Source organism: Lontra canadensis, unplaced genomic scaffold (assembly GCF_010015895.1).
Source record: "Lontra canadensis isolate GAN:19392208 unplaced genomic scaffold, GSC_riverotter_1.0 scaffold12, whole genome shotgun sequence".
In the NCBI taxonomy this organism is placed as follows: domain Eukaryota; kingdom Metazoa; phylum Chordata; class Mammalia; order Carnivora; family Mustelidae; genus Lontra; species Lontra canadensis.
In genome coordinates, this window is record NW_022631006.1 from 8,059,703 (window position 1) to 8,075,933 (window position 16,231).

Sequence of the window (16,231 nt, forward strand, 5' to 3'; positions counted from 1 at the left end):
AACAGATAATCATGTCAAAAAATGGCCAGAAGACATGAACAGACACTTCTCCAATGAAGACATACAAATGGCTATCAGACACATGAAAAAATGTTCATCATCACTAGCCATCAGGGAGATTCAAATCAAAACCACATTGAGATACCACCTTACACCAGTTAGAATGGCCAAAATTAGCAAGACAGGAAACAACGTGTGTTGGAGAGGATGTGGAGAAAGGGGAACCCTCTTCCACTGTTGGTGGGAATGCAAGTTGGTGTAGCCACTTTGGAGAACAGTGTGGAGATTCCTCAAGAAATTAAAAATAGAGCTTCCCTATGGCCCTGCATTTGCACTCCTGAGTATTTACCCCAAAGATACAGATGTAGTGAAAAGAAGGGCCATCTGTACCCCAATGTTCATAGCAGCAATGGCCACGGTCGCCAAACTGTGGAAGGAACCAAGATGCCCTTCAACGGACGATTGGATAAGGAAGGTGTGGTCCATATACACTATGGAGTATTATGCCTCCATCAGAAAGGATGAATACCCAACTTTTGTAGCAACATGGACGGGACTGGAAGAGATTATGCTGAGTGAAATAAGTCAAGCAGAGAGAGTCAATTATCATATGGTGTCACTTATTTGTGGAGCATAACAAATAATATAGAGGACATGGGGAGATGTAGAGGAGAAGGGAGTTGAGGGAAATTGGAAGGGGAGATGAACCATGAGAGACTATGGACTATGAAAAACAATTTGAGGGTTTTGAAGGGGCGGGGAGTGGAAGGTCTGGGGAGCCATGTGGTGGGTACTATGGAGGGCACATATTGCATGGAGCACTGGGTGTGGTGCATAAACAATGAATTCTGTTACACTGAAAAGAATTTAAATATATATATATGAAGGAGCGAATAAAATACTAAATGGGTGGCAAAGACCCCAGGAAAATGTTCTTTAACCAAATAGAAGAGACCCCAAATTGTGGGGGAAAGATAGGGAGTAAAAAGAAGTTCAGAAAAAAAATTAAAAAAGAAAAATAAAGAAAAAATATAAAAAAGAAAATATATATATTAGACCAGTGAATAGGACAGAATCACCTACTTAATTTTGGGAGTATTTTGGTCTCTTAGAATAAACTACCTCCCAAAATTTTAAAGAAATAAATAAAATTTTAGGAATAAATATATCATATATATATTTATTGTGTATTGTGTGTATATTATATATAATATATAATAAATATGTAAATAAATATATATTTTATATATAAAATATATTTTTATATATACTTATTAATATATATAAATATAAGTATATATATTTATATATATACACAAATATATATATATATACACAAAATAAGGGTAAACATGATAAAGGTATAGGATATGAGTATAAAGATGAAAAAAAATTTTATTTTCTAAAAGATGAGTTGATAAGTTGGTTGGGAGAATAAAAAAAAAGAAAGTGAAGAGAACTTACTCAGGCTGGAGACTAGAACAATGCCCTGTGCTAAATCTAGGGTATATTTTGATCTATTAGAAGAAGCTCTATCCCAAATTTTTTTTAGAAGAAAAAACCCTATGTGTATACAAAAAATAAAGTTAGATACAATGAAGGATAAAATATGACTATAATAATGAAGGTTCAAAAAGATTTTTTTATGAAAGTTATTGTTAAGATAAACTAGTTAAAAGAACGTTAAAAGAGGAAAGAGTAAAAGTTTTAAAAAATTTAGCATAAGAAAAAAATTTTTTTTTTTTAATTAACTTTGCAAGACTAAAGAATCATGGGGAGAAAGCTTTGAATTCCATACTTTGCTTTCCTCTCCTCTGGAATTCTGCTGTTGTCCTTGGTAAGTGAACTCGGTCTTGGCTGGATTTCTTGTTGATCTTCTGGGGGAGGGGCCTGTTGTAGTGATTCTCAAGTGTCTTTGCCTAAGGCGGAATTGCACTGCCCTTACCAGTGGCCTGGCTAAGTAATCCGCTCTGGCTTGGTTTCACTTTCATGAGCTTTTTTTTTTTTTTTTTTTTAAATCATTGTTTTAAAATTTATTTTCAGCATAACACTATTCATTGTTTTTGTACCACACCAAGTGCTCCATGCAATCCGTGCCCTCTCTAATACCCACCACCTGGTTCCCCCAACCTCCCACCCACCGACCTCTTCAAACTCTTCAGATTGTTTTTCAGAGTCCATAGTCTCTCATTGTTCACCTCCCCTTCCAATTTCCCCCAACTCCCTTCTCCTAACTTCCCATGTCCTCCATGCTATTTGTTATGCTCCACAAATAAGTGAAACCATATGATAATTGACTCTCTCTGCTTGACTTATTTCACTCAGCATAATCTCTTCCAGTCCCGTCCATGTTGCTACAAAAGTTGGGTATTCATCCTTTCTGATGGAGGCATAATACTCCATAGTGTATATGGACCACACCTTCCTTATCCAATCGTCCGTTGAAGGGCATCTTGGTTCCTTCCACAGTTTGGCGACCGTGGCCATTGCTGCTATGAACATTGGGGGTACAGATGGCCCTTCTTTTCACTACATCTGTATCTTTGGGGTAAATACCCAGTAGTGCAATTGCAGGGTCATAGGGAAGTTCTATTTTTAATTTCTTGAGGAATCTCCACACTGTTCTCCAAAGCGGCTGCACCAACTTGCATTCCCACCAACAGTGGAAGAGGGTTCCCCTTTCTCCACATCCCCTCCAACACATGTTGTTTCCTGTCTTGTTAATTTTGGCCATTCTAACTGGTGTAAGGTGATATCTCAATGTGGTTTTAATTTGAATCTCCCTGATGGCTCCCTGAACGCTTTCTGTAGAGCTCTGGAGGATGGGAATCAAAATGGCAGCTTCCCAATCTCTGGCCTGGAGGAGCTGAGAGCTGGGGGCCCCACTCCTCAGTGCACCTTCCAAGAAAAGAGCTCAATCATTTCCATCTCCTTGGCCACACTCTGAGCTCACCCAGCCTGTGACCAAGCATCTCTATCTCTGGCACACAGCCCTATCTGGAGTCTCCCATATCAGCAGATCCCTGCACTCTTCCAAGGGGATCTCCCTGGATCTTGTGGGCTCTCTGCTCACAGAGCAGTGGCCTGACTGTGACCCAGATCCCAGCTTAAGGTAATCCCAAATTGAGAGCTCACTCCGCAGCTCCATCTCTGTAGCTGGCTTCCCTGCTCTAATACCTGTGAGCTCCGCGACACTCAGACACCCCCGATCCTACTGTGACCCCATGGGACCTGAGATCATGCTGTCCCCACATGGGCTTCACCCTGGCTTAGCCTCTGGAGCAATGTCCCTCAGTGGAGCAGACTTTTAAAAGTTCTGATTTTGAGCTCCATTGCTCTGCTGCTTGCCAGGAGACAGCCCCTCCCCCCATGGTCTATCTTCCTGTCGCTTTGGATTCACTTCTCCGCAGGTCATACCTTTCAGCAAGTGGTCGATTTTCTGTTTCTAGAATTGCTGCTGTTCTTCAATCTCCTGTTGGAATTGTAGGTGTTCGGACTTGTTTGATAAACTATCTAGCTGATCTCCTGCTACATGATGTCAACTCAGCCTGCTACTTCTCCACCATCTTGACACCTCCCCACCAAAATTAACATTTTTAAAAAGCAGATGTTTGAGGGAAAGAATTAGTGAAGAAGGGAAGGTTAAAATGGAAATACACAAGGTGAAAATTTCATGATCCTCATTATAATAAGAATTCTTAGAGACTAAAAGGAATATCTACAATATTATGTGATTACAGAATGATCACTTTCATTTTTCTATTTTCCATATTTCCATGTTTGGCATGTAATGTTTTAGAATCACAAAATTCATTATTGCTACTTTTGAAATGCAATGTGTAAATGCCCATCCATAATAAGGACTGTAATATCAGTACTAAGTGGATATTTATAGGATAGAGTCAGAAGAACAAATGTAAAGTCATCTTGAAGACCTGAATTTCAAAATAAAACATTATTAAATCACATCAATAATAAAAAAAAAAAAAAAACAAGAATCATCCAATAAAGTGTTTTTACCCTGTTTGGGTCATCTCCATCCTAATAGTCTAACATATTAGCTTCCACCTATAGACAGACAACAGCACAAAAGCTATCCTGGAAGGTCTGTGTCATAGGATAGGGGACTGCCCCAGTTCCAGGTTTGAGTGCAGGCAGCAGGTGCCTGGGAAGCAATGTGTGCTTGCTGCGCAGAAGTACACAGCTGAGTCTTCAGGATGGGTGTCTCTGATATGCAGGGAGAGATGTTTGGCCGTCCTATTCAATGAGACAGTGAGTCTTTGGTCTTCTTTTCTGGCCATGGTTGAATGAATGTCTATAAAGAGCTGGGGACCTTTTCCAAGTTCTTGCTTATACCAGGGGAAGTAGTCTGAGTTACTGTCTGAATAACTGCAGCTGATAACAGAGCTGTTTCCCTCCTGGGCACTCAGGGTAGAAGGATGCTGCTCCACATTCTCTCCCAGGCTGAACCCTGTGCATAAGGAAAAGGTCAGAAAAAGGAGAAGAGATTCCATGTTATTATGCTTCAGAATTCTCTTTTGCTACACTAAGTGGAGGAAACCTGAATAAAGCCAGTCTTGAATTCTGGAGAATATCCACTAATATAATCTGTTGCCCATAAACACTCAACTCACAGTTCAGCTGCAGCCAGGAGAATATGATTAAAGCTCCCGAGGATGTCTTCATGGTTCCTCCCAGTTAACCTCAAGTTCAGAATTGCAACCTCCAACCAGCTCAGCTTCCTCTCTTAACAAGCCATCCCTTCTTTCCTCTAACAGGGTAACTTCCCACATTGTATACCAGCTAATAAAAGACTCTGCTGCTGCCATAGTCTAGTCTATCAGATGGACTAAAATGAAAATTCCACATGTTCTCCATCAGCACAGATGCATTGCTCTCTTGTGGTCACATCTCTACTGTACTCGCTGGGGAAATGCTCTTCTCTTAGCCCGCACTTCTGAGGGATTCACATGCATCGAGGCAGCAATCATTCAAGCAAGTTATATCTTAGATCAGGGTTGAAATGTACTGTAAGAATGTGGGGATCAAGATTTACATGCCTGCACACCACTGAGTCACTGTTAGTAAGTTGGAAAGAGGTAGATGCAATTGTTGTTTATTTTAGAATGGGCCCAATATACATGTTTGAAATCAGGAAGGAATCATGATTACTCCCTTAAACAAAGAAAATAGAAAACCTTTCCTTTCTGCCAAATCTACCGTCTTCAGTTGTCTACTATGGAGAAAACTATTTCTAAAAGGAACATGGAAACAAGGATTAGAGTAAGAGAATGAAGATCACTTGATATTTCAAATGTTTCTTACCTCAGACTCTGCTCCTCCTACTTGCTCTTGCCCATGAATTTGCTATTTCTTCCCAGAGGACTGACAATACCAACAGTCAAAATGTGGAATCATTTGTCAGTTGAGATGACTGTGACAAAAGTAAAGGACCAAATCTCAGTGATAAGGGAGCAGGGGAATAACAGGGAGGCATAAATACTGTGCATGCCCTGGAATGGTACCAACCGGAAACTGGCCTTAAAGAACTGATCAGGAGAAATGGTCTGTGGGAAACCAAGACTACCTCATTTTTGAAAAGGAGAAGCCCCTTTTCTGTGAAGTCTACTCTTAGATCTGAGAAAGGACAAAGAGTAAAACTCATTTTCATCCTCCTCTCCCCCATGAAAGATTTAAAGACAGCTACGGTGAAGAAAATCAATTCAATATATAAATATATGCATATATACAAAATGTGTTTTTATGTGTGGAAAACTTCTTGAGTCTGAGAATCTTCCATTCTCTCCCCCATTCCCCATAAAATAAATTTATCAGTTTCTTCTCTGGGTGAAGTTCCCTCTGCTGGTGGGAAGGTCAATTTTTGCAATTTTTAGGTGTGACTCTCAGAACTGAATGTGACCATTCATATGAATGTGTCTCTTCCATGGACTAACTGTTTCACAGAGAAGGCCAACCTTAGGGCAAAATTTCCAACTCCACGGTGTTTTTACAGAATATTACTTTACTTATTTTCAAGTATTGGCCTAGAAAACATCATCTAAGAGCTTCCTGGTTTTTGCACTGGAGAAATCTTCCAAATCCTATGATCATTTTGCAGACAATGTATAAGTTATGCTCATTATACACACCCTGCCATCAAGGGATAAATATATTTGCTATCTTGGGGAACGTCCTTAGAAATACATGTAGATGTTCAGGTGAAACTATCGCCTCTGGCTTTCTCCTACAGAAACAGTGAGTGATGGGTAAGTTTGCTGGTAGAAACACAGTGGCTCAGCCCAAGTCTCCTTTCCAGCCCAGGGTCTCAGACACTTACACAAATTGGAACTCTCCATTCAGGCATTCAAATTGATTGACCCACAACTATCTCAGACTCAAAGTGCAGAGATCTAAGTGGCTGGGCTTGCATTAGATATGTCCTCTTTACCCAGCAGAATGGTCCTACAACAAGGAGGCGGGAGCAAGAATGTCAAAGAGGAAGAGAGGAAACCCACTTTCTCTTCCCCCAGCTCATTCCCTACCTAATCGTTTTTTACAGTCGACTTGGTTGTAGTCTCTGGTGTATAAAATTAAATTGGACTAAAGGATACTTCCAGCTCTAAATTTCATTCATACTATATAAAAAGCAAACATTTACTAAGAACTGGTTGTGTGCAATGTGGACTGTTGTCAGAGTGGGGTGAAACTGCCTGCATCAGGGACCCCCAAGACCATTTTTGCACAACCACATGTGATCTAGTGGTTCTGAGGTTGGTCCTAACCAATGGCTGAAACCTCTTCAGAAACAGAGACACAGGATGAGATTCTATCTGGTTTTCATTTCTCCTATGACATCAATAATGTATCAAGGAGAAAATAAATTGATATTAACACTGGAAAAAACGGGACTTTATTCACTGACTGAAATTCCTTCACAGGCAGTGAGACCGAGGGGTACCATGGCTCAACCATGGGCAAGCAGGATGCTCTTCTGGAGACATATTTCTTATATGTTTTTATTTCGTATAATTTACATATTATATGAAAAAAAGAAACTCCTCAATTGAGTGCATCCACCTCCCTAGAGGAGGTGGATGCGCTTACGAATATGGAAAGCAAAGAGTACTCTCTCTAAAACAGCCTAATTGCTTTCTGGATTTTGGGTTTTTCCTTGAAATTTTAATTTAGAGGTTCAGAATTTCCAGCCAGGGATGCATATACAATTTTTGAAGTCATTTCAAAATGAAAATTTGGGATCTTTATGCAAAAAAGCAGTGAAAAGATATCATTAGGTAATATTTCTAGGGGAATCATGTATGTAAAATGCTTTAACTCTTCATACATTTCACTTTCATGTCTCTGATTTTAATGTTTTAAAGACTTTCTTCTTTTCAACCATCTCAACCAGGTTCAAAGAAAAATGACGCAGATGTACTGAGGTTTCCAATATACCTCCTGCCCCCACACAGGTATAGCCTCTCTCATTATCAACCTCCCGTGACCCTTTCACAATGGATGAGCCTACACTGCCACATTATATCACCCAAAGCCCACAGTTTATCTAGGGTTCCTTCTTGCTGTTGTACATCCTGTGGGTGTGAACAATTGTATAAGGCATGTATCTACCATTATAGTATCGGAGAGAGTAGGCTCACTTCACTAAGTATTCTCCGTGCTCTTCATCCCTGCTTTTCCCCTCAATCCTTGGCAACCACAATCTTTTACTCCCTCCATAGTTTTGCCTTTTCCAGAAAGTCATAGGATCAGAATCATACCCTATGTAGCCTTTTCAGATAGGCTATTTTCACTTGGTAAATGCATATAAGATTCCCCTATCTCTTCATGACTTCATAGCCCTGATCATTTTAGCACCAAATCATATTCCATTGTTTGGATGTAACACCATTTATTTATTCATTTATCTCTTGAAGGACATGCTGCTACATCCAAGCTCTGGTAATTATATATGAAACAGCTATAAAACACCTGTGAAGAGACTTGTGTGTGGACAAGAGTTTTCAACCCTTTCAGTGAAAATACTCAGGAAGGCCATAGTTCCATAAGAAATGGCCAAATTGTTTTATTGAAATGTCCAGGTATACACTTTCGTTTTGTAGTAATTTCCTGACAGTATTTACTACACCCTTTGTTGCATGTCAAAGCCCCAGATAGTCCAAAGCAGGCACAGACAGCACAGGTGGCCCTGCCAAGTGCTCAGCTCACACACAGCCTGCTGTGACCCATAACTTGACTGTGCATGTGTTCCTTCCTGTGTCCTGCTGCCCACATATCTCTCTGCTTAGGTATTTGTTCCCCAACTTATAGGACTCATGTTTAAAAGACAGGTACAAAGATAAAACTAATATTAGTTTCAAGATAGTGATGGCACAGCAATAAATGCTAAAGCAATAATAATAATTATAAATTAAAGAATAATTAAAGCATTATTTTTTCAAGCCTTTTTCATTTAAGTAATGTACATATACATTTTATGCTACCTGCCAGGAGATCTCTTTTTCCAGGACACTAGATAGGAGCATCTCTGTCACTTGATCCAGTAGCTCCTTCAAAGAGCTTTGTACCTGCAAAGGGCTTTCTAAGAAGAAGAAGGGCAAGAAAACCAAGTGAAAGGACAGCCCTGATGGGTCTAATTTTAGGAGGAAAAAACATGCCCTAAGGTAAATCTGAAAGTCTGAACATGTGCAAAGTCTGCTATGAGGCAAATACCCACCCCGGGGAAGAGCAGGGCTGCAGGCCCAGCTGCAGTTTGGGTGCAGGCTACAGATCACCGTGGAGCACTGTGCCTGCTCTGCACACAGGTACATGGCTGAGTCTTCCAGTTGGGATGCCCTGATGTGGAGGGTGCTGGAACATTCCCTAGTATTCACTCTGCAGTTTAACCTCCCACTCTGCTGCATCCCTGAAGCTATGTAAAACAGCCGGGTGAGACCGCTGCCCCCGGAGTGCTGTCGGAACCACTGCACATTGTTCACAGTTTGGGAAAAATTGCACTAGGGAGTAGAGCTGGCTCCCTCCTGGAGGCTCAGGGCTGAAGGGCTCTGCTCTTCCCTCTCACCCCTGTGTGGAAAGAGAAAAACAAACACAAGTGATGTCACCAGGAGGTCACTGATACAGTTTTCAAACTTGCAAAATATCCTAAAACACAGCTCTGATTTTGTAGGACCCTCTTGGAGTTCTTCCCACCACTGTGGGCTGTGGGCTGTGGACGCCACCCGAGTACCCATGAGGAACGCCCCCACTCACAGCAAACCTGGATGCACAGGAGCCCCAGGAGAGCTCCCCAGTATCTCTTCATGATTCCTTGTCTACTTGATGAGGTACTTCTCCCTACTGTGCAGAGCGTGGAGTCTTGGATTCAGAGAAACTCTGTCTCACTGTCAATCCCTTTCAACAGAACCACCAAGCACCAATCACACCTCAGCCCTGCCATTCACAGAACTCCAGACTCCACCCATAGTGGCCCAGGACAGGGCACAGTCCTGTCTCCAAAACTGTGCTGGCCCACAGTGCAGGGAGGTAGGGGCAATATTTCTATTATAGGAACATAAATGGTTGGGGTTTTTTCTTAAAATACTTTGTCAGAGATTTGTGAGTTTGTGTATGAGAAAAGGTGAATGATATTTCTAGAAGAGTCAGTGCTTAGGGGTTTACCTAGAACTTCGTAGAATCATAAGGAAGAGTGACACCATTCCCCTAATTGCATAGTCTGACAGACAATGTGAGAATTCAATTATATAAAAATACAGATAAGGGAAAAATGTCTGATAGCATGCATTGTGTATTGCAGAAGTAAATATACCTTCCTGAAATTAAGAGAGCTCCAGAAATGAAACATAGAGTCACCATCTGCATAGAAAATTATTCTTGCTTGGTGAAAAATAGGATGTAGGATACTGTTCTCTCTGAGATAACTTTCACATCTCCACCTCTCCTGTGCAATTCATAGACCTTTCTCATCCACACAGCTAAGTCTGACTGGGCCACTTGTTGCTGTTCAAAGTCAATGTTGTTCTCTCCCTTTCCTTCTCTTTGTGTTCCTTATTCTTCCTTCTCCTCTTCTCTTCATTCTTGTTCTCTCCACTTTCAGCAGAGATACATGAAAAAGTAGTATATCTGGGATATTGAGATAGTTCCAAAGCCAGTAAGTTGGGAGATTTTATTCATAACAATTGACAACAGGTAATGGGATTTTTCTGTTGAGTTTCCAGGTTCACAATACCCAGAAATAATCCTATCCTCGTACCTGTGAGGAATTATCTGTATGATGGATTTCTAGAGGCATGTCCTCCAGATGTCTGAAGTTGACATGAAGTGGCAGAACTGAAAACCTGAGGTGAACTTTACACAAACTCTGTCCCCTGTCTTCCCTACCTTTGCTGTCTATAATTGGACTGGCTCACATGATTTCTGTTCTCTCTTTAACTGTTCAAGTTGGACCATCAGAAAGTCTTAGTTTCTTTTAAGGTCTAGAGTTCCCCCTAGAGTACTGATGAGGTTGGCAAAAACACTTCAGATTCCAGCCCCATTCATTCCAGGCTTCCTGATGAAGGAAAAGCAGATGATCAGAAAAGAAGATAACTGCTTAGACTGAACGGGGATTACAAGTGAACCAAATCCCACTTTTAAAATGGAATTGCATGGAAATTAATATCAGAAAATAATTTAGTAAGTCTCATCTTGAGCTACTTATTTACTTTCTTTACCTTAGTCAGAAAATATAAATATTTCTTGAGCTTTCAGTTTCAATGGGGTAATTTACTATATGTTTAGAATATATAAAAGTGTAATGGAACATTATTCATCCCATAAAAAGGAGTGAAATCTTGCCATTTGCAATGACATGGATGGAGCTAGAGAGTATAATGCTGAGGGAAATAAGTCGGTCAGAGAAAGAACAATACTATATAATGTTAACTCATGCAGAATTTAAGAAACAAAGCAAACAAGCAAAGGGAAAAATATAAGACAGAGAGAGATAAATCAAGAAACAGACTCTTAATTAGAGAGATCAAAGTGATGGTCACCAAAAGGAAGAGGGTTGGGGTATGGGTTCAATAGCTGAGGGGATGAAGCAGTGCTCTAGTTCTGATGAACACTGGGTGTTCTGTGGAAGTATTGAATCACTATATTGTACACCTGACACTAATATAACACTGTATATTAACTAACTGGAATTTAAATAAAAACTGTGAGTGAAGTGAGATACCACCTCACACCACTCAGAATGGCTAAAATTAACCAGTCAGGAAAAGACAGATGTTGGTGAGGATGCAGAGAAAGGGGACCCCTCCTACATTGCTGGTGAGAATGCAAGCTGGTGCAGCCACTCTGGAAAACAGTATGGAGGTTCCTCAAAAAGTTGAAAATAGAGCTACCCTACAACCCAACAACTGTACTACTGTGTATTTACACTAAAGGTACAAATGTAGGGATCCAAAGGGCACTTGCACTCCAATGTTTACAGGAGCAATGTCCACAATAGCCAAACTGTGGAAAGAGACTAGACGTGTATCAACAGATGAATGGATAAAGAAGATGTGGTATATATATACAATATAATACTACGAAGCCATCAAAAGAAATGAAATCTTGCCATTTGCAACAACGTGAATGGAACTAGAGGGTATCATGCTGAGCAAAAGAGTCAATCAGAGAAAGGCAAATATTATATGATCACACTGATATGAGGAATTTGAGAAACAAGACAGGATCATAGGGAAAGGGAGGGGAAAAATGAAACAAGACGAAACGAGAGAGGGAGACAAAGCATAAGAGACTCTTAATCTCAGGAAACAAACTGAGGGTTGCTGGAGAGGAAGGGGGTGGGAGGGATGGGATGATGGGGAGTGGACATTGGGGAGGGTATGTGCTATGGTGAGTGCTATGAATTGGGTAAGACTGATGAATCACAGAACTGTATCCCTGAAACAAATAATACATAATATGTTAATTTTTTTAAAAAGTCTGGAGAAGCAGTAACATTAGGCCAAGAAATAACTATAAGTGCATTTAATTACCCAAACTTAGATGGATAGAATATAATAAGAGTTGGTGGTGAGATTTTCACAAAGGACAAAGGACTATTTCCTAGAACAGGCAGTTCACAAACAAAAGAAAGGCACTCTTTTGACTATTGCATTAAGAGCTGATTCAGAAGGTACTGGTAAATGAGTCTGAAACCAATTAAAATGAATCTTTTCTGAAAGTGAAAAAAATAACTGTGAGTGAATGAAAGAATGAATGAGTTTTTAAAAGCATATATAAAAGAGGATAACATGCTAGTTTACAATCTCTGGGTAAAAACAAAACTATACATAACTCTAATAGGGTCAAGGAGCAGGACTCAGAGGAGTGAAAACTAAAAACTATCTGATCCCAGAGGAGGGAGAAATGCTTGTACTTCAGGTGCCTGGACAAAATGTTATAGAGAAGTTGACCATTCTCTCCTTTCCCCTTGTTGGTGACAAAAATAGAAGGGAATATGCATAAACCTTTATGAAGGGTTTCATGATTTTTATTACTTTTAAGAAAAGCAGGAATTTGTGAATATATGAATTATTAAAGTCATTATTACCTATAGACTAAAATCCCTTTTGATTAACAACCCCAGCTCTGTCCCTTTGTCCCTAAGTCATTCCTCATCTTGATAATTTGGAGTTGATGTTTCAAGGTGTTTTACTAGATTTTGATCACTAGGAAATGGACAGTATTTTATTTAGACTTTGTTATAACACAAATAAACATTTTGGGTATACCTTTCTGTAAGTCCTCCTAAAATAAAGAAGTCATTAAAAAAATACTTAAAAAAACAAAGAAGATTGCAACCATATTGGCAAAGTGATGCAGTACAATACAGACATTGCTTTATTCTATTATGTTTTTTATTATGTTCAGTTAGCCAACATATAGTACGTCATTAGTTTTTGATGTGGTGTTCAAGGATTCATTAGTTGCATATAACACCCAGTGCTCATCACAACACATGCCCTCCTTAATACCCATCACGTAGTTACCCCACCCCTCCGTTCTGTAACCCTTGGTTTGTTTCCCTGAATCCAGAGTATCTCACAATTTCTCTGCCTCTCTGATTTCTTCCCATCAAATTTTCCCTCCTTTCCCATGTAGTCCTCCAGGCTATTCCTTATGTTCCACATATGAGTGAAACCATATGATAATTGTCTTTCTCAGCTTGACTTATTTCACTTAGCATAATCTCTTCCAGTTCCAACCATGTCACTGCAAATGGTAGGTATTCATCTCTTCTGATGGCTGAGTAATATTCCATTATATATGTGAACCATATCTTCTTTATCCATTCATCTGATGAAGGACATCTAAGCTCCTTCCACAGTTTGGCTATTGTAGACATTAATGCTATGAACATTGGGGTGCCTGTGCCCCTTATTTCACTACATCTGTATCTGTAGGATAAATACCTAGTAATGCAATTGCTGGGTTGTAGGTTAGCTCTACTTTTAATGTCTTCAGGAATCTCTATACTATTTTTCAGAGTGGCTGTACCAGCTTGCATTCCCAACAATGTAAGAGTGTTCCCCTTTCTCCACATCATCACCAACACTTGTTCTTTCCTGTCTTGTTAATTTTTGCCATTCTGATTGATGTAAGGTGGTATCTCACTGTGGTTTTGATTGGTATTTCAATGATGGCTAGTAATATTGAACATTTTTTCATGTGTCTTTTAGCCATTTGTATGTCTTCTTTGAAGAAATGTCTGTTCATGTCGCCTGCTCATTTTTTGACTGGATTAATATTTTGGAGACATTGAGTTTGAAAAGTGCTTTATAGATCGTGAATACCAGCCCTTTATCTGAAATCTCATTTGCAAATATCTTCTCCCATTCCGTGGGTTGCCTCTTACTTTTGTTGACTGTTTCCTTTGCTGTGCAGAAGCTTTTTATCTTGATGAAGTCCCAAAAGTTCATTTTTGCTTTTGTTTCCCTTGCCTTTAGAGACTTATCTTGAAAGAAGTTGCTGTGACTGATGTTGAAGTTACTCTGCCTATATTCTCCTCCAGGATTTTGATGGATTCCTGGATCACATGTAGGTCTCTCATCCATTTTGAGTTTATCTTTGTGTATGGTGTAAGAGAGTGGTCCAGGTTCATTCTTCTGCATGTGACTGTCCAGTTTTCCCAGCACCATTGATTGAAGAGACTGTCCTTCTTCCATTGGACATTCGTTCCTGCTTTGTCAAAGATTAGTTGACCATAGAATTGAGGGTTCATACTGGGGTCTCTATTACTTTTTGCAAAACATTCCTGACTGCTTTGCATTCTTCCTATTCCCTAATTTGTGACTCTCTGTGAGACATTGCAAAACAGGAGTTAGAGAAATCTACAGGATTTTCCTCCCAGTATCACCTATCAATCTGTATTGTTAGGAAACATCAGTGCAAGAGCATTTTCTCTCACCATATTTCCTGGGCACTGAGAATGATCTCACTTGAGTTCTTACCATCAGAGAGCCAACTGAGCTATTTATCTGGCTAGAACATGAACCTCTTCCTTCATTCTGTTTCTGCCCCCAGCTCTTCACATTGAATATCAGTATGTGTCTATCACCTGATTTAATAGAAAAGAAACCATGGCAGAGGTCCCTGGCCTCTCTTTCCTTGCTCAGGTACATGTGTTCCTCCTCTTTTCTTCTGTTCCATTCTTTCTCTAATAAAATTAATAAAATTGACTCTGGACTGAAGCTCTCCCATCACCTATCCTACTTATACTCTGTTAGAAAGATATTTGGCCGAGGCCACCTTCTCAGGCGCACTATGTGTATCTAGAAGTGTCATAGACACAGCAACACCCACCAGGGTGGCCTGAACAACTTCTCAGCTAGAAATGTCACTGCAAAGATAAATGAGAGACCAATTCATCTGTAACTGTTTATTTTAAAGATTTATTTATTTTGGAAAGAGAGAAAGACAGAGTCAATGGGGGAGGGCAGAAGGACAGGGAGAAAGAGAGAGAAGCAGAATTCCAACCCAGCATGCAGGGAGTCTGATTTTGGGGCTCAATCACACAAACCTGAGATCATAACCTGAGCAGATCAAGAGTCAGACACTTAATCTACTGGGCACTCCACCACTTCGTTGTTATGTAATTCTACCTTGAAATTAGTTACACCCTGGCTGAGGAACTCTTGGCATTGAACTGTTTTCAATGTCCCTAAGGAACACCTGGGGTTGGGGAATGATACTGCTGGTTCCTACGCTCTAGTCATTTGTATGATTTTGTATCAACCACACACTGACTGAAAAACAACAGATTGTGCTGGAACCAGAGTGCATCAGGCAAAGACACTCAGCTTCCAGGCCCCTGTTCTGCTCAGAGTTTGTGTTCAGCTCCCCCTACAGTCCCTGTCACTGTGTCACTCAGGGCACAGTAGTACACAGCTGAATCTGAGGCTTGCACTGAGCGTTTCTCCAAGTGGAAGGATTTGGATTTGTCGTCAAAAGTGGCTTCAAATCCTTTGTTGCTTTTCTTCTCCTTGTTCCTCAAAGCTTTCAGGAGGAGCTGTAGACCTTCACCGGGATACTGGACATACCAGAAAAGAATAAGGGTCCCTGATGCTGAATAAGTGCAGTTCAGAGTCAGGGAAGCCTCTTCCAAGAGAGTCACTTGGCCTTCCGTCTGAGTCACTGAGACTCCACGGGTTTGTCCTGAGGAAAGAGAAAGGAGCTCTATATCACCTTGGGCATAAAACTCATGGATAAATGATAGTTAAAGGTTTAACTGACACCATGGAAGAAAGAATCCAAATTTTAAGAGGAATGGTACTTACCAAGCATTAAGAGTACCACAGTCACGAAGCCTGGAGAACACTTCATCTCTGGAGCATCACATAAATAGTGTTCTTCATTCTTACTACGGAGAAGGTTAGAGTGACAGAAATGATCAGTAGAAACCCACATTTCATTCAGGAAATGTGACTGTGGCAGGAAGCTGCACCTCCTGGTGGACAGGGACTGAAATGCGTGCCTATTGGCCAGAATCCTCCCCAAGTCAGCCATCTGTTTCATCCCTGACTTCATGAGGCACATGTCAGGCTTCAGGTGGCCCTTGGAAGTCTGAACAACAGCAATCCTGACTTCTCAGGTCTGTTTTGTTCTTAAGACACTACCTGATATGGAAGTTCTTTAACACAGCATTCCGGGGCATTTCTGTAGCTGGGAGGGTAACAATCTTCAGAAG

The 16,231-nt window shown here is 40.4% G+C and overlaps 2 gene segments (V, D, J or C); both read right to left on the reverse strand.

The window, feature by feature from the left end:
• Window positions 1-4,112: 4,112 nt before the first annotated feature.
• On the reverse strand, window positions 4,113-4,686 carry LOC116867386. The segment is given in 2 exon segments: window positions 4,113-4,471; window positions 4,635-4,686. Coding segments are annotated over 2 exon segments (411 nt in total).
• A 10,678-nt stretch (window positions 4,687-15,364) lies between these two features.
• LOC116867388 lies at window positions 15,365-15,897 on the reverse strand. The segment is given in 2 exon segments: window positions 15,365-15,699; window positions 15,822-15,897. Coding segments are annotated over 2 exon segments (381 nt in total).
• Between the last annotated feature and the right edge of the window lie 334 nt (window positions 15,898-16,231).